The sequence below is a fragment of the Moschus berezovskii genome, chromosome 27, assembly GCF_049115385.1.
Source record: "Moschus berezovskii isolate FMDL1 chromosome 27, NW_MosBer_1.0, whole genome shotgun sequence".
Classification (NCBI taxonomy): domain Eukaryota; kingdom Metazoa; phylum Chordata; class Mammalia; order Artiodactyla; family Moschidae; genus Moschus; species Moschus berezovskii.
Window position 1 is genome coordinate 19,436,846 of NC_142486.1, and position 19,467 is coordinate 19,456,312.

At 42.5% G+C, this 19,467-nt stretch overlaps 1 protein-coding gene across 1 annotated transcript in view; it reads right to left on the minus strand.

Annotated features, from left to right (window-relative positions):
• The window catches only part of LCMT1 (leucine carboxyl methyltransferase 1), a 66,668-nt gene that overhangs the window by 14,546 nt on the left and 32,655 nt on the right, over nt 1-19,467 (minus strand). Inside the window, exons 4-6 of the mRNA XM_055409710.2 lie at nt 17,588-17,664; nt 14,914-14,975; nt 3,495-3,597 (exon numbers count right to left, since the gene is read on the minus strand). Coding sequence (XP_055265685.2) covers nt 3,495-3,597; nt 14,914-14,975; nt 17,588-17,664 — 242 coding nt within the window. The remainder of the gene's footprint in view (nt 1-3,494; nt 3,598-14,913; nt 14,976-17,587; nt 17,665-19,467) is intronic.

Below are 19,467 nucleotides of genomic sequence, written 5' to 3' on the forward strand. Positions count from 1 at the left end.
TCCAGGCAAGAATACTGGAGTGGGTTACCGTTTCCTTCTCCAGGGGATCTTCCCGACCCAGGGATCGAACCCAGGTCTCCCGCACTGGAGGCAGACACTTTAACCTCTGAGCCACCAGGGAAGCCCACCTCTATTTCTTTGCAATGATCACTGAGGAAGGCTTTCTTATCTCTTCTAGCTATTCTTTGGAACTCTGCATTCAGATGGGTATATCTTTTCTTTTCTCCTTTGCCTTTAGTTTCTCTTCTTTTCTCAGCTATTTGCAAGGCCTCCTCAGACAACCAGTTTGCCTTTTTGGATTTCTTTTTCTTGGGGCTGGTCTTGATCACTGACACCTGTACAATGTCATGAACCTCTGACCATAGTTTTTCAGGCACTCTGTCAGATCTTATCCCTTGAATCTTTTTGTCATTTCCACTGTATAATCGTAAGTGGAAGCTAGAAAACACTCCTAGAAGTCCCCTGGACAACAAGGAGATCAAACCAGTCCATCTTAAGGGAAATCAACCCTGAATATTTGTTGGAAGGACTGTTGCGGAAGCTGAAACTCCAGTATTTTGGTCATCTGATGCAAACAGCTGACTCACTGGAAAAGTCCCTGGTGCTGGGAAAGATTGAGGGAAGAAGAAGAGGGTGTCAGAGGATGAGATGGCTGGATGGCATCACAGCTGCAATGGACATGGCCTTGGGCAAACTTCAGGAGATGGTTAGGGACAGAGAGGTCTTGTGTGCTACGGTCCGTGGGGTCGCAAAGAGTCAGAGACGACTGGGTGACTGAACAACAACAAGCAGAAGTAAAATAGGAATCCAGGGTAAGATTCCAAGACTCGCGCTCCCTTCATTCTGAGTGGGCTCCAGGACCACTGCTATCAGCTTTAACTAATCTCCTGCTGACCTTCACAAACCCACATGCTCCCAAGAAATCCAGCAACACACCCTTGAAAGTCAAAACTTTCCTTCTGCTAAAAGAATACACACAACTTGCTCAGCATCACTAATTTTATTAGAGAAATGAAAATCAGAACTACAATGAGGTATCACCTCATGCTGGTCAGAAGGGCCCTCATTCAAAAGTCTACAAATAAATGCTGGAGGAGTGTGGAGAAAAGGGAACCCTCCTGCATCGTTGGTGGGAACATAAGTTGGTACACCCACTATGGAAAACAGTATGGAGGTTCCTCGGAAAATTAAAAGTAGAATTACCGTATGATCCAGCAATCCCCCTCCTAGACATATATCTGGACAAAACTACAATTCAAAAAGATACAGGCACTCCTATGGTCAAAGCAGCACTATTCACAGCAGCCAAGATGTGGAAACCACCTAAATGCCCACCGACAGAGGAGTGGATGAAGAAGATATGAGATATACACACAATGAAGTACTACTCAGTCATAAAAAAGAATGGAACAGTGGCATCTGCATCAGTACGGATCCAACTAGAGGTTAGCATGCTTAGTGAAGTAAGTCTGAAGAGAAAGACAAATACCATATGACATCACTTATACGTGGAGCTTAAAACATGGCACAAAGGAACCTATCTGCAAAACGGAAACAGACTCACAGACAGAGATCAAATCTGTGGTTGCCAAGGGTAGAGGGGACGAAGGAGGAGTGGACTGCGAGTCTGGGATTAGCAGACGTAAACAATTAGATATGGAACGGATACTCAACAAGGTCCCACTGTACAGCACAGGGAACTATACTCGGTATCCTGGGATAAATCATAATGCAAAAGAATATAAATAAGAACGTCAGTGTGTGTATAACTGAGTCACTGTGCTGTACAGCAAAAACTAACACAACACTGTTTATCAACTATAGGTCAATTAAAAAAATAAATTTAAGAAAACACACTGTATTCTGCAATTTGTGAACCATGTAAGGATCTCCCCAAAGGAAAAAAGAAGTATAGTCTTTGCAATGTATGGACTTTACCTCTCAACACTCAGTGAGACAGATCCAGACAGTAAAGCTGCAGTGACAAAGCCCATTTTAACATTTGGGTTGGTGGGGACGTAAATCCTATGAATGACAATCTAGTTGATGATTCCAGAAGAAATGTACGCAAGAACTTCAAGATGCTGAGATGGCAGCCATCGCCACGCCGATGCATCAGGAAGATCACTCTTCCACCCTCTACACTTCCCTCACCCTCCATCGCCCGAAGCGCGTCTGTATTTGTGCCCGTCCTTACCCTCCTTCTTCCCCTCTCGGAAGACTGGGGGGTGTTTCTCTTCCCTCAAAGGCGAGTTAACTGAGTCCATGCTCTTCTTGCTCCCTTCCCTGTCCTCCGATGATTTCCCTCATTGTTCATTTTTCAGTTTGCCGCTGATTCTTCGCCTTCAATTTATTTTTCAAAATAACTTTCCCTTTCCCTTCCCTTCCTTCCAAACCTCTCCCTTGAGTCTTTCACCTCAAATATCCTTGAAAGTGTCATCTTCACCTACGGCAGACCAAGGAGATATGCCTTTTCCTCCCACTAGCTCTTTATCCATTTGACCAGCATCACTGTGCTAAAACCACACCTCCCACTCCCCTCCTCTGCCTCCCAAAGGTACCCACACTCAAGAATTTGGTGTGCACCCTTCTGGTCCCTTTTAAAAACACTTCCTTGATGTATACATGCAATCACAAAAATACAGTATTTGGGGGGAGGAGTTGATTTTACACATTTGGTATCATACTCTGCATACAACTCTGCCATCTAATTTTTAAAAACTCAACACTAAACTTTTGAGCTGTCTCCAAAGTCATGCATTTTACGTATCATTCATCCATTCTCCTCCTGATGGACATTTCAGTTGTTTCCAATTTCCTGCTACTAAAAATGAAAGCTACATGTAGACCTTCTCAGGAGAGACACACCCAAACATGGAACTGCAATATCACCTGATACCCGCAATTTGACTAAATTCCAGATTGCTCCTTGCAATGGTCATACCAAGATCACTTCTACCAGTGGTGTATGACCATTCCTTTCCCCCAATATCCGTGCTAACACTTGATACTGTCAGACTCCTACGCTTCTGCCAACCTGGTGGTAGCAAAATAGGATTTCATCTGATTACTACTGATGTTCAATACCATTTTAACATGATACCCAGTTTCCTCTGAGCTGCCTGGTCATCTATCCTTTGCCCATTTTTCCACCAGACTTTTTTTTAAAAAAATAGTAGCTATTCTTTTATACCCTGGATGCTAACCCTTTCTTTATATGTTACAATTATGTTTCCAAGCATACAATTATCTTCCCTCAAACTTATGATATTAGGAATCAGTATTTTATAAAAGCGATACAAGCGATTCTCATGGAAAAACAGACTTGGGGAACACGGCTTCTTAAAACACTTCAGAAAACTACTCTAAATAGCAATGAAATGACAGAGATTACAGGGGACAAAATGGTACATGTAATTACACTGTACTTCCAACTGGCCTTATCTCCAGTTAGCATGGAATCACAAATGTAAGAGGTTAAAAAAAACTCTCACTGTGTACTCATGTTACATTTCTTTAGCTTCTCTTCCAGGTCAGCTGTATCTCGGAGATCTGCTCCAATGACGGCATATCTTGTTGAATCCAACATGTGCCCATCTGTAAATGCAAGACGAGATGGTAATTTCAACAGAAACTGATCAGGAAGAGACTGTAACTTCAATGGATATGGCTTTTTCAAAACAAAACTAAATGTGCTGTTTTTCTCCATTATAAAAATGCATGCTCCTTATGGGGAAAAAAAATCAGGAAGTGAAAATTAACTAAAATCATACCTTTCAAAGATAACTATTAGTGTTTTAATATATAACATTCTATCTCTTTTTCTATGTGCTTAAATTCATATACACAACATAGACATATCCTCCCCTCTCCCTTTCTCCCCCCTCCAATACACACACACACACACACCTTGCACAATAAAAGAAAATGGGACCACCCAATACTTGTTCTGAAAGCTTTTCCTATTTAACAACAGTATCAGAAACAAATGAACTTACAAAACAGAAAGAGACTCACAGGCTTAGAGAATGAACTTATGGTTGCTGGAGGGAAGGGTAGGGGGAGGGATAGTTAGGGAGTTTGGGAAGGACATATTGACACTGCTATATTTAAAACGGACAACCAGTAGTCACATACTGTACAGCACATGGAACTCAGTTCAATGTTATGTGGCAGCCTAGATAGGAGGGGAGTCTGGGGGAGAATGGTTACATGTATATGTATGGCTGAGTCCCTTCACCGTTCACCCGAAACTATCACGTCGTTAATCGGCTATATTCCAGCATAAAATAAAAGGTGGAAAAAAACAACAGTATGAGGGACAACATTCTCTGTAACGATTTCGCAGTGCTTCACTGAGTAGATAAAACAACTTAGCCAATCACTCAGTATTAGGCAGTATTTCCAAATTTATTTCATCCGAGGAATTGCAATGAATATCCTTATATACATATTACAAAGGACTTGCCCAGTTTGCTGGTTATGATGAGCAGAATCAGGAGATCAAAGAGGAAGCCTATTTAAATATTGGTACTAATTGCTCTCAAAATGTTTGGTCAATTTGCAAGATATTACATTTAAAAGAAAACAGTTGATGTACTAAAGTATTTACAGGTAAAATAATATTTTGTTGTTCAGTCGCTAAGTTGTGTCTGACTCTGCAAACCCATGGAAGGCAGCATGACAGGCTTCCCTGTCCTTCACTAACTCCCAGACAGAGTTTCCTCAAATTCATGTCTGTTGAATTGGTGAGGCTATCTAACCATCTCATCTTCTGCCACCCTCTTCTCCTTTTGCCTTCAATCCTTCCCAGTATCAGGGTCTTTTCCAATAAGTCAGCTCTCCACATCAGGTGGCCAACGTATTGGGGCTCCAGCTTCAGCATCAGTCTTTCCAATGAATATTTAGGGTTGATTTCCTTGAGGACTGACTAGTTTGATCTCCTTGTCCAAAGGAAACAAGAGTCTTCAAGAGTCTTCTCCAGCACCACAGTTCGAAAGCATCAATTCTTTGGCGCTCAGCTTTCTTTGTGGTCCAACCTGCACATCTGTACCTAACTACTGGAAAAACCATAGCTTTCACTATACGGACTTTTACTGGTAAAGTGATGTCTCTGTTTTTTAATATGCTGTCTAGGTTTGTCATAGCTTTCCTTCCAAAGAGTAAGTGTCTTTTTAACCACCATCTGCACTGATTTTGGAGCCCAAGAAAATAAAATTTGTCACTGCTTCCACTTTTCCCCCTTCTATTTGTGAAGAAGTGCTGGGAACAGATGCCATGGTCTTAGTTTTCTGAATGTTGAGTTTTAAGCCAACTTTTTCACTCTCTTCTTTCACCCTCATTAAAAGGCTCTTTAGTTGCTCTTCACTTTCTGGCATTAGAGTGGCATCAGCTGCATATTTGAGTCTGCTGATATTTCTCTCAGCAATCTTGATGCCAGTTTGTGATTCATCCAGCCAGGGATCTCACATGATGTACCCGGCATGTAAATTAAATAAACGAGGTGACAATGTACAGCCTTGTCATACTTCCTTCTCGATTTTGAACCAGTCTGTTGTTCCACGTAAGATTCCACCTGTTGCTTCTTGACCCACATACAGGTTTCTCAGGAGGCAGGTAACATAATATTCCCTTTAAGATGTTCCAACAGAGGTTGGATGAAATGGTATATATGGTGATTCTCAAGCTTTGGCAGGAATCAGAATCACCCAGAGGACTTGTTGAAACAACTGATCAGGCTCCACCCCCTGAGTTTCTGATTTATATTTTTCAAAATGTTATTGTTATTCAGTCACTAAGTTGTATCTGACTCTTTGTGACCCCATGGACTACAGAATGCCAGCCTTCCCTATCCTTCATTATTTCCCAGAGTTTGCTCAAATTCATGTCCATTGAGTTGGTAATGCCATCTAACCATCTCATCCTCTGCTGCCTTCTTTTCTTCTTGGCTTCAATCCTTCCCAGCATCAGGGTCCTTTCGAAAATGGAAATCCATATTTCTAGTAAGTTTCCAGATTGTGTTGATGCTGTTAGTGTGGGGCGACCCTTTTATTTATTTTTTCAATATTTATTTATTTGGCTGTACGTGGTCTTAGTTGCAGCATGTGGGATCTAGTTCCTTGACCAGGGATCAAACCCAGACCCCCTGCACTGGAAGCATGGGGCCTTAGCACTGGACCACCAGGGAAGTCCCACAGGACTACACTTTTAGAACCACAGGTACAGATTAAATGACACTGGCAATAAAACTACCTGATGGTACATGGAGATTCATCAATCGAGTCACATTATTTCTGCAGCCCTGAAATTCTTTTCAATCTAAACTTTCCATTTTTAAAGATAGACTAGAATAAAAAAGAAATTAAACTGCTTGATTATTTACTGTTTGCTCAACTTCCTCAAAGGTACAAACCATGGAAGGAGCTGGGACATTCAACAGCCACCCTGTTATCACTGCTGAGAACTCAGTTCTTTCCTGAGAACCCACAGCAAAAAAGTGTGAGGAAGGGAAACAGCATGTGAGCTGGTTTTCCCTTACTTTCCTGAGAACCCCGCTGAGCTAGTTCAAATACACTTGGCCACATCCCATAAGCCAACAAGAAATACCTTCTAGGAACCTGCTAGATATCAGGAAACCACCCAAGGACAAAGCTTGGAGACCCAGAGTCAGTCCCGGGCCCTGCAACACCCGAGTCCAGAAAAGAATATAAAGAATGTGAAGGCACTTGCTTGCCCTGCTGTGAAAACAAGCAATGACTCTCAAATGCCTGTGAGCCTTCTGACAAATAACATAGATACTAAAGCTGAGGTTTTCCATCCCTGACCACAAAAAAAGAGAGGGAGGTCATCAGAATGTTGAAGCACGTGGTTCCCTCGGACCATGCAATTCACAAGAGACCCGTCTTAGTAAGAGATGTGGATCTAAAGGTATATGCAAGGGGAAAATTGCACATGGTGATAATTACTCTTAAAAATTGAGCATAAGGTATGGCAGAGTTGCAAGGGCAATGACCTGGGGTGCACCCAGCAGTGGCCTAGCTGTATTCCCAGGCAAGCTGGCATACTACCTGGGAAGCCCTAGACACGATGACCCCAAAGTATCACCAACGATATAATCTGATGCTCTAAATCACACAAACACCACACCTGTCATGATCCTCAGAAGTCAGGGGCTACTCAAGCTGTACAGAAATAGAAAGTCTATTATCTGCCCTTGAAGAATGTCTGATCCTCATTTCACAAGAAACAGAAAGAAGATACAGGCCCAGGGTAAGTTTCAAGGAAGGTATACTATTCTGGGACTTCCCAGGTGGCACAGTGGTAAAGACCCTACCTGCTAATGCAGGAGACTCAAGAGACTTGGGTTCGATCCCTGCATCAGGAAGGTCCCCAGGGGAAGGAAATGGCAATCCACCCCAGAATTCTTGCCTGGAAAATCCCATGGACAAAGGAGCCTGGCAGGCTACCCTCCATGGGGTTGCAAAAGAGCCAGACATCACTGAGCACACATTACTATTCTAGGAAAATGCACCATTTTTAGAAAATCTAACAGTGGCAAGAGACCAAAAAAACAACAGAAAAACCTTGGTGCCTTTAGAATGTTTCTGAAAACAGAAAAGAAAAAGACCTTCTCACCAAAATGAGATTCAGAATCCCTTCATTTCTATATTCTACTTCCAAAGAAAAAAACAGAAGGGGACTTCAAGGCATTTTGTGTGATATTCACATAAGAACAACTTTTTAAAGGAACAGCTGGTACCCACCCAATTCTGGAAAGCCAATTAACACTGATTTAAAACATTAAATTGCTACCAGTAGCTCTCTCTGTGATCAATCATTAGAGGACTGACTTCTAAAAGGATGTAAGAGGGAGAAGTCCTGAAGACATAACATCAAGACATGGTTTTTTAAAAAAATTAAGAACAAATTAATACCAGGGCAGAATGGCGAGACAAGTATAAAAATCCGATTCCTCAGGTTTGGTTATCATTTCATTCAAGCAGCAGCTCTCAACTTTGTCCCCAGGGAACACGGGGTGGTGTCTGGAGACATTTTTGGTTGTCACAACTGGGGGATGTTAGAGGCATCTAGTAGGTAGAGGTCAAGGACGATGCTAAAACATTATACATTGTGTGGGACAGCCCCCCAACAGGGAATTATCCAGCCCCAGATGTTAGGAGGACTGAGGTTGAGAAATGCTGTGCTAGACTTACACACAAAAATTCAAAGATCATTAGTTGATGCTGAAGTTTAAAAAAATTATTGAATCGTTCTAATTATTCTCAGACAGGGGAAACTTAACAGGATATGGTTCCCAAGATGAAAATTCTCTGGAGTGCATCAGCAGAGGAACGGACTTTGGAGTCAAAACAACCCTAAGAGCAAAGTTCTATTCTGCCAGTTCCCAGTCATGTGACATACCACTCACGCCTACCTTTCTTTTAAACATAAAATTCAAACAATGGCAACCTCATACGGCTATATCGAATATTAAGGGCAATGTACAAGAGTGAGCTCCAGGGCTTCCCTGGTGGTTCAGTGGTTAAGAATCCGCCTGCCAGTGCAGGGGACATGGATTCGATCCCTGGACTGTGAACTAAGATCCCACATGGCGCAGGGCAACTAAATCTGTGTGCCACAACTATGGAAGCCCATGCTCTAGAGCCGGCAGCTGCAACAAGAGAATCCACTGCAATGAACACCCCGCGAGCAGCTCCTGCTTGCTGCCGTGAGGGGAAACCTACACGGAGCAACAAAGAGTCCGTGCACCACAACAAAGACCCAGGGCAACCAAAAATAATTATTTTTAAAGTGCAAGCTCCATGGTTTCCAAACTGTGTACCCTGAGGTGCCCTGGGACAGCACAACCAACGTGGCAGAGCAGGATGCTTTAATAAATTCTTGACGGGAACACAGAGACCCCTCAACATGGATCAGACACAAGCAAACCACCAGTCCAAAGCAGTCACAGTGTCCACTTGAGACTTCTGTGCACTTTTAATGACACCCTATCTCTGCAAAGTTGACCTCTCAGATATGACTGTGATTAAAAAAAAAAATGCCACTACCGCTCAAACATCACTTGCAATATTGCAAGAGGAACAGCTGGTGGTGTCCCACCTGCCCCCAGGTAAGGTCATGGCATGCCTGACAGGAGCATATATCCCATTTGAAGTAACTGTGGTTATTTAAGAAGGAAATTAAAAGAGCATTTGTTCTTAAACTGTATGCGTCTTTTTTTTCAAATGATGAAGAAGCTGTTAGAATATAAATGCTTACAATGCTTGAGCCTAAACTTATTAATAAACAGAATTGTTGATATGTTTTGTAACCTAGAGTCACTATGAAAAGTTTACTGAGGCACTTAGGGGTGCTGTGATCCAAGGCAAGTAGGGACTCCTTGCCTGACCCAATGCCTGGGATGTCACGGAGCTCTTCTGTGAAGACCAGACACAGATGATTAAATCCAGGCAGGTGCTGAGAAGCTACACCCAGATGAAAAGTGTTAGTTGCTCAGTCGTGTCTGACTGCAACCCTATAGACTGTAGCCCATCAGGCTCCTCCACTCAGGAACACTGGAGTGGGTAGCATTCCCTTCTCTGAGGGATCTTCCCAACCCAGGGATCAAACCCGGATCTCCTGCATTGCAGATGGATTCTTTACCATCTGAGCCACCAGGGAAGTCCCCAACCCAGATGAACCCAACCCAAATTGGCAAGCTGCAGGATGGTGAGCTAAACAGACAGTTGTTATTTTAAGTCATGTGCTTTCCAGTGGTTTGTTTCAGAGCAAAAGCTCACACAGGTTTTAATTACCTGCCTCGTCAAACTCATGCCCATAAAAGGCATAAACACACACACACACAAAGAATCCACAGTGCATATGAGTCATGATCTCTTCCATCACCTCCACGTCAGCATTTTAAAAGAGATGGGTTCCTATGTGCTGTTAAGCTGGACTGAAGCCCATCAATCTCACTGACTGTATGTCTTCAACGACAGACGCATTATTAGGACTGCAAGGTGTTTTCAGGTCTACAGATTTTCCTAGAACACTTTAATTTAAAAAGGGGGCGGGGTGTGAGGTAGCATGTTGTAAAATGGATTCAGCCTCAGGTGGATTTCTGGACCACATAGAAATCTGGTCTGTTTTGCTGGTCTGTCTCTCCATCAGTCCACCTGGTAACACTTACTGAGCTCTCACTATGTCCGGAGCACTGAGTTTTGGGAATAAGCGGATGAACAGGGAGATACTGTCCTGCCCGATGGGGCCTGTGATCCGGCAGGGAAGATGAACAGTGGGCAAGTGTGGAGAGCACTACAAAGATGGGGGGGGGTCTTGTGGGAACAGGATCCCACTTCCCTTAGAACAGAGTCCAGATTTCTTGAGCTGGCCTACAAGATCCTAGGTAGGCGATGCAGTCCCTGATGGCTTCATCAGCTTCACTGATACACACTGCCCCACTGCCAGGTTCAGTCACGCTGGGCTTTCAGCATCCTTGCACGCTCCCCTGCCTGCACTTGCCTTGACTGAGAAAACCTTCTCCCTAGAGTTTCTCCTTCTTAGGGTTCAGCTGAAATGCCTGATATTTGGAAATGTTTTGATTGGGTTGCCCTTTTTACTTTATATTCATCCAGTTCCACACAGGAGTTGAGATGGATTACAAAAACACAGATGTTTGTTCATTCAAGCCTTCGGGTATGTGTTTATTCCATTAACAATCTCCGTGTTCCAAGCACTGTTTTGGGTGCTAGGGACACAGTGCTGAATGAGACAGGAAGGGCCCCTGCTCTCAAGGCTTATCCCCTCAGAGAGGGAGACAGTGAGTCACAGACCAAATGAAGAATTAAGATAACACCGGAGTATTAAGGGCTACGAAGAAAAGAGGACAGGAAACCTAGACAGCATATTAAAAAGGAGAGACATCACTTTGCCAACAAAGGTCCATATAGTCAAAGCTATGGTTTCTCCAGTAGTCATGTATGGATGTGAGAGCTGGACCATAAAGAAGGCTGAGTGCCAAAGAACTGACTTGTGAGAGTCCCCTGGACAGCAAGGATATCAAACCAGTCAATCCTCAAGAAAATCAGGCCTGAATATTCACTGGAAAGACTGATGCTGAAGCTGAAGCTCCAATGCTTTGGCCATCTGATGGGAAGAGATGACTCATTGGAAAAGACCCTGATGCTGGGAAGACCTGAGGGCAGGAGGAGAAGGGGGTGACAGAGGATGAGACAGTTAGATGGCATCACTGATACAATGGACATAAATCTGAGCAAACTCCAAGAGATAATGGAGGACTGAGGAGCCCGGTGTGCTGCAGTTCATGGGGCCGCGAAGAGTTGGACACAACTGAGCAACAAGAGAAGAGTATGCATAGAGTACAACGTGGCAGCTGAAAGGAGACACACATGACGACACGGAGCCCATCAGGCAAGATTAGGGGGAAAGAATTCCAGACCAAGCGGAGAGGAAAAAAGAAAGGTCTGAAGATGAGAGAGGGCTTGGCACAGTCAGAGGACAGCAGGAGGGCAGCGTGGCGAGATCCTAGTTACTGTGTTCGAAAATAAAATGAGGAGGCATCCATTTGATGGATTAACCATGTGGATTTCAGCTCTGGGAAGATTTAAGCAGAAAAGTCATAGAAGCTGACTTGCTTTTTAAGAACTCATCCTGATTTACTTTTCATTGTGTATCCATTTATCTACTTCTAATTTATTACCCTATGAATACTTCAGCTTAAGAAAACATCTATCATTAATTCTAAGATGCATTTTTTTTTAACAGTTTAACATGTCTGAAATCAGGATGCATCTAACAGTTGTTAATGTATCTGTTTAATTTGTCAACACTCTTTCTTTCTTACTGATAAACAGTGGTGATTCTTAAAATGACAGACCCACAAGTTTGAAGAAAAAGGATAATTTTTAACTTTCTGTCTCTTTTATTATCACCTATCACTTTTCTCAGATTTTCATTTGCATTTTAATTTTCATCTATTTTTTATTCAGTTTCTCTTTTCTCAATACAATGGCAACATCAACAACTATAAAGACTGGAAAATTTACCCACATTAAGACACAGAGTTAAAAAAACAAACAAGAATACTATCTTTATAAGGGTTCCTATAAGCTGAAAAAAAAAAAAAGAAAAGAAACATTGCAACTGAAGAAAAAATTGGGCAAAGGAAATTTACAAAGAAATTCCCAAAGGCTAATGAAATGAAAGATAACTCACTAGCACTCAAAGTTAATATAAAATTTTAAAACAACAGGACGTCATTTCAGCTAATCAGACTGACAAATTTCTACCAATATTTAAAAATACTTAATATATGAAAATATCCAGCATTAGTGAAGATTTAGAGAAAGAGTATCCTCATCTACTTAGTGAACACATAAATTAATAAAAAGAATTCTGAAGATCATCTTGGTAGAAGCTATTAAAATTCACAATGCACAATCCTTCAACCTAGCAATTCCTGCAAATATGCACACATACATGTGTCTTCCACAGCACTGTTGAATACAGAAACATAAAAAGGCAGCAATCTAAATGACCAGCAGTGAAAGTCACTCAGTTGTGTTGGATTCTTTGAGAACCCATGGACTATGCAGTCCAAGGAATTCTCCAGGCCAGAATACTGGTGGGACCCAGGGATCGAACCCAGGTCTCCCGCATTGCAGGTGGATTCTTTACCAGCTGAGCCACAAGGGAAGCCCAAGAATACTGGAGTGGGTAGCCCATTCCTTCTTCAGCGGATCTTTCCAACCCAGGAATCGAACCTGGGTCTCCTACACTGCAGGTGGATTCTTTACCAACTGAGCTATCAGGGACCATCGGTAGGGACTAGATTAAATAAAATGGAATTTCCATGCAGAGGAAATGGCTATAAAGCCACTAGAAATAATAAGGAACGCCTGGTGGCTCAGAGGGTAAAGCATCTGCCTGCAATGCAGGAGACCTGGGTTCAATCCCTGGTCAGGAAGATCCCCTGGAGAAGGAAATGGCAACCCACTCCAGTACTCTTGCCTGGAAAATCCCATGGACAGAGAAGCCTGGTAGACTACAATCCATGGGATCGCAAAGAGTTGGACACGACTAAAAGACTTCACTTCACTTATATACACTGACATGAAAAGACAGTCATGATTTAGCAGGTCATGAAAAGAGCAAGTCACAAAACAGTATGTATAAATTATTTTATTAAAATTACATATAAACCTATATTCATATATAGAAGCATAGATTCATTCAACAAATACATATTAAACTACAACAGATATTTATTCAATGTGTTTAGACATTCATTCAACAAAAATTTACTGCATCTTTTATGTACCAGGCATTGGATTATATTTATGTGTGTACTTTATTATATGTATATTCACCTTTCTCTGGGTACACTGTTCATCTCTAGGAGAAAATATTCGGAACACTGGTTATCTTGGATAAGGGGAAGGATTATGGAAGTCCTCTCTCCTTCGAATGTTTCTACACCAAAGGATCAAAGTTCCAGCAAGGTACTAGACAGTTCACTACAGATAATCATTCTGACTCAAATATTAACCAAACATATAGAAAATCATGATAGGCAAAGTGTGGAGAAAGCAAATCAGCCAGCAAATGACAAAGCTTGAATAGTTTCTACTTATAATCTGTATAAGGGCAACAGAGGACGGGGGAGACATTATTCTCTGTGGAAACTCTTAGTAATCTGATCACTAGCAGGGGTCTAAGGCACTGTGGTTGTGTGAAAGAGGCAGCGAGCCTAATTATCTGACATTTGTTGTGCTATCTATGTCACCCATCCGAGAAGGCAGTCCTCTCTAAGCACATTTTCTGACTTGAATTTTTAATAAGGCCCTTTAACGTCTCTATCAGATACAGATTAAGAACGGTGGAACATTCTGGAAGAGTTCTACTATAATTTGAGAGGCTTAAGAAATGAGGAAAGTGTTGGTGCAAGCATTCATACTTAAAACTTGAGGGGAGGGAATTCCCTGGTGGCCCAGTGCCTAAGACTCCACACTCCTAATGGAAGGGGCCTGGGTTTAATCCCTTTGCAGGGAACTAGATCCCATATGCCACAACTAAAAAGATCCTGCATGCCGCAGAAAGATGGAACATCCTGAGTACTGCAATTAAGACCCGGCGTAGCCAAATATATAAATTAAAAAAAAAAAAATTGAGTGGAAAAAGAAAGGCAGGGGCCAAGCCGGTGACATTAACCAGGAAGCAGGTCAGGGGTGAGATAAGAGCAGGTGGTGGGGTCAGAGCTGGGGAGGACACGACCTGTCTAACCAAGGCAGCTGCTGCCCAGCGACCACCATGCAGGAGTCAGCGTCTGATGTTTTCCAAGATCTGATATTTCCAAGCAAAACTGGAAATCAAGACTTCACGAAAAATCTACTTTTGAAATGCTGACAACTAATTTAAATTCTCTTTAAAAAAAGATTTAGGATTGGGGAACTATGGACATCTAAGATGAGTCATACCAAGTGAGTGAAAGTCGCTCAGTCGTCTCTGACTCTTTGTGACCCCATGGACTATACATACAGTCCGTGGAATTCTCTAGGCCGGAATACTGGAGTGGGTAGCCATTCCCTTCTCCAGGGGATCTTCCCAACCCAGGAACCAAACTGGGGTCTCCTGCATTGCAGGTGGATTCTTTACCAACTGAGCTATCAGGGAAGCCCGAGTCATACCAAAAATCATTTTAAAGTTCTTCCTGGTAACAGTGGTGGAAGAGAACATTGTAGAAACAGAAGGACAGACGCGAGCATGCACGTGACCACGCGCGTGCGCGCACACACACACACACTCTCACGCAATCTTTAAAAAGAAAAGGGGAAAAAAGAGCTGACGTGGTCCTACAGCCCAGGCTGTATGACTTAGGTTACGGATACTTGCCCATTTGAAGTGTGTCCTCTGAATGCAAGTCTAAAATGGGTTTTGATAGAAGAGGTTTCAGTCTGCAGAAGACGGGAAAAAGAAAGATGAGGCAAGTAGCTCACTTACTGCTAAAACACAGACACTCATACAGACACAGCAAACAGATATCAGGTTGGCTAAAAAGTTTACTCGGGTTTTTCCATCAGATATTATGGAAATATCCAACAGACTCCTTGACCAATCCATTATCACTAGTGTTCAAAGGAAGGACCACGCCAAACGGTCATCTGTTTAATCACACTTGACCTTAGACACACACAGTAAAAGTCTGGGGATGTGAGTCTCAGGTTAGGTCAGCTAAGCTGAGAATCTGCTATCAAATCACAAACGGATCACAACACACTTACTTAGAAACAGCCACAGACAGGCTAACAAGAATCGTTCAAATGTTCCAGTATTTTTCAAGTCATCACTAGTGTCCTGCCTCTTCTCAAACAGAACTTTTTAAGAGCGTTTATTATTTCTCACAGACAAACTAAAAAATATTGACTCTTACTGAGACCTAAAGTTTAGTAACATTTATGTGATAACTCCCTCAGTCAAGAAAGCAAAAAACTAAGGAATTCCCTAGCAGTCCAGTGGTTAGGACTCTGTGCTTCCACTTCCAGGGGCCTGGGTTTGATCCCTGTTCAGGCAACTAAGATCCCACAGGCCATGATATGGCCAAAGAAAAAAATAGACCATGCGAAAAATCAGAAATCAGAGAACCAAGTTCAACATCCCAACAACCATACACAAATGTCAATGCTTTTTAAGCCCAGAAAACCACCCTGGGCCTTGAGCCTACTTGCCCTGATTTCTTTCAAGAGTTCCAACAAGTTTAGTCACACTTTGTATTTAGTCACACTTTGTATTCAGTCACACTTTGTAGTGTTCCCAGAACATCAGAATCACAGTATAGCACCTATATAACATATTTAACGTAAGATATAATTTTATATTTAGAAAGGGTAAAAAAACTTATTTTCATGTGTGTGTGCGCACAGTCATGTCTGACTCTCTGTGATCCCTTGGACTGTAACCTGCCAGTCTTCTCTGTCCATGGAATTTTCCAGTCAAGAATACTGGAGCGGGTTGCAATTTCCTCCTCTAGAGGATCTTCCCGACAGAGGGATCAAACTCGTGTCTCTTGCATCTCCTGCAGTGGCAAAAGATACAAGGATAAACTAAAAAAATAAAGTTTGAAAATGACCTGCAATTTGTGAGAATTAGACATCTCTAAAGGATAAGCAGAAACTTTTGTGCTTATCAAAAATTTGGTTAAATGTAAGAATTGGAATTTTATTTACATGATCACTATAAAAAGGAGAGTGGACCTGTAGGTTATAACTGTTGGAAAACCTTAACCTTGGTCTTGAAGTTGGGGTTTAAATTTCAGCTCCACCCCTTTCTAGCTAGGTAACTTTAGGCAAATTAAACTTATTTGAGCCTCAGTTTTCTCATCCTGTAGAAAGGGGTCAATGCTGCTGCTGCTGCTGCTAAGTTGCTTCAGTCATGTCTGACTCTGTGCAACCCCACAGACGGCAGCCCACCAGGCTCCGCCGTCCCTGGGATTCTCCAGGCAAGAACCCTGGAGTGGGTTGCCATGTCCTTCTCCAATGCATGAAAGTGAAAAGTGAAAGTGAAGTAGCTCAGTCATGTCCGACTCTTAGCTGCAGCCCACCAGACTCCTCCGTCCATGGGATTTTCCAGACAAGAGTACTGGAGTGGGTTGCCATTGCTTTCTCCAAGAAAGGGGTCAATGATACCATTTAATTTACGAGTCTTCTCTGAGGACTGAAGGGGACCGTCCAAGTGAAGCATTTAACATGGGGCTAGGCAAAGAAAAACTCTTGGGAAAGACTAGCAAACCCATCACTTACAACTTTCCAAACTCCTTGAAAACTGAACTCAGAACGGCCCCTATAACATCTCTTATATAGCCTCCCATCCATTCATTCAAAAAATTCTGAATGGACTTCCCTGATGGTTTAGTGATTGAGAATCCACCTGACAACGCAGGGGACACGGGTTCGATCCCTGGTCCAGGAAGATGCCACTAAGCCGAGTGCCACAAACACTGAAGTCCAACTGCCCAAGAGCCCATGCTCTGCAACAAGGGAAGCCACCAGAATGAGAAGCCTGCAGAACACTAGAGAGTAGCCCCTGCTTGCCACAACCAGAGAAAGCCTACAGTGCAACCAAGACTCAGCACACAAAAAAATAAATAAACAAATATGCTATTGTTATTTAAAAAAAGAAAAAAATTTTACTATGTATCTATTCTGGGGCCAGGCACCTTTCTATACCCTAGGGATAAAGGAGTGAGCAAAATATACACAAAATTTTAGATTAATACACAACATTGTTAATCAACTATACTCCATACAAATTTTTAAATTCAGATTACTAATCTACTATAAGTCACTTTTTTGTTAATGTTCAAGGGAATTACATAAATAGAGAGAAGAGTCACAAAGGACCGTATATTTCCTGTTGACGACTGTGCAATACGTTGGAATGAGGGCCCTGGGGCAAGCAAGAGAGTAGGGAGGGGATGAAATGTGCGGTTTCCTGCATCCAGACCTGCGGTCTCCCAGAAGCTGGTTCTGAATCCCACCAGGCTCTTGCTTCTGGCCAAAGCCACACTTACTTGATGCTGTGCAGCTTTCTCGTGACTATCATCGGAAAGTCTATTTCAAAATATTTTCTTGGTAGAAGATCTTCATCCTGAGGAAAAAAAACAGAGTAATCTTTATACAAGGTTTCCCCGGTGGCTCAATGGTAAAGAACCTGCCTGCTAATGTAGGAGACACAGGTTTGATCCCTGGGTCAGGAAGATCCCCTGGAGAAGGAAATGGCAACCCACTCCTGTATTCTTGCCTGGGAAATCCCACGGACAGAAGAGCCTGGTGGGCTACAGTCCATGGGACACGACTTCGTGACTGAGCACACCTGCAATTTTTATATAATTATTACTCATACATTTACTGATCACTTTCATGTACCAAGTCTTAGGGGCCCAAAGAACAATGAGGGTGCTTCAGGATTTAAAATCAGGGTAATGAGGGCTTTCCTGGCAGTCGAGTGATTTAAGACTCACACTTCTACTGCTGGGAGCAAGGGTTTGATCCCTGTTGGGAGAATGAAGATCCCACATGCCTCAAAGAGTGGTCAAAATAAACAATAAATTAATTAAAATCAGGGAAATGATACAGTCAAAAATGTTCTCTCCAATTTACTTGGTCTCAGCATCAATAACAGATGGAGCGGAAAAGAAGATTATTGTGGTCGTCCAAGAGAGAAGTGATGGGGAGTCTGAACCAGGAGAATGGTCACAGGAATGTTAAAAGGTGGTTTGGAAGCAGGACATGAGAGTATTTCTCAAAAACGCAGCTTGAGACCTATTAGATAGGGTCAAGAAACCAATGTGCTGGGTTGTAACCAGCAGATTGGGGGTGAAATAAAGTAATATATATCAGAAAATTTCACATGGAATTAGGATCAGCATTATTTTGTGATATATAGTGGGGTGGGGTGGGGTGGTAAACAGCAGGTAGTCTGGAGCCCAGGGGTGGGGGAAAGGTTCAAATCCCCACTCCACCACTTGCTTGCTGTAAGGCCTTGGGACAGCCACTAAAATCCCTGGGCCAACGTTTCCTTATTTGAAAAGTAAAGAAAATGATTAACACCTCATAGGGCTGTGAGCATTAAAGAAGAAACACATGAGTAACACTCAGAATGGGGCCTGCCTTTAGCGAGCATCGTGGGTGCTCTTGTATCTTGTGTGTACAGACATACATACATAGATTTAGGTCCTGGCTAGGGGTATACAGTTGTATTTTTAACTGTGGCTACAATTTTTAAAAGTGTGAAACACACACACACAGCCCTGCTTCCCTCTTGCTTTTTCTAGCTTAGTCAGTGGTTATATCCCCATCCAGTCAACTACTGGTTGTGCTATAATTCTCTCCAGCTTCTCCTCCCTGTCCAATCAATAACTTAGCCCCAAATGTATGCAAATGGGTTTCCCCAGTGGCTCAGATGTAAAGAATCCACCTGCAATTCTGGAGGCACAGGAGACTCAGGTTCAACCCCTGGGCCGGGAAGATCCCTTGAGGAAATGGCAACCCAGTCCAGTATTCTTGCCTAGAGAATCCCGTGGACAGAGGAGCCTGGTGTGCTACAGTTCATGGGGTCGCAAAGAATCGGACAAGACTAAGCAAGTGAACACACACACACACACAAATGTATGCAAATATGAGATCACTATGTAATAATACTATGAAACTAACATAATATTATGTCAAATTATATGATATCACTTATATGTGGAATCTTAAAAAAAATGATACAAATGAACTTATGTACAAAGCAGAAACAGACCCACAGACACAGAAAACAAACATGGTTATCAAAGGGGAAAGAAGAGAGGGAAAAACTGGGAATTTTATATATAAATACACTGCTGTGTGTTTAGTCACTCAGGCAAATCTGACTCTCTTCGACTCTGGACTGTAGCCCGCCAGGCTC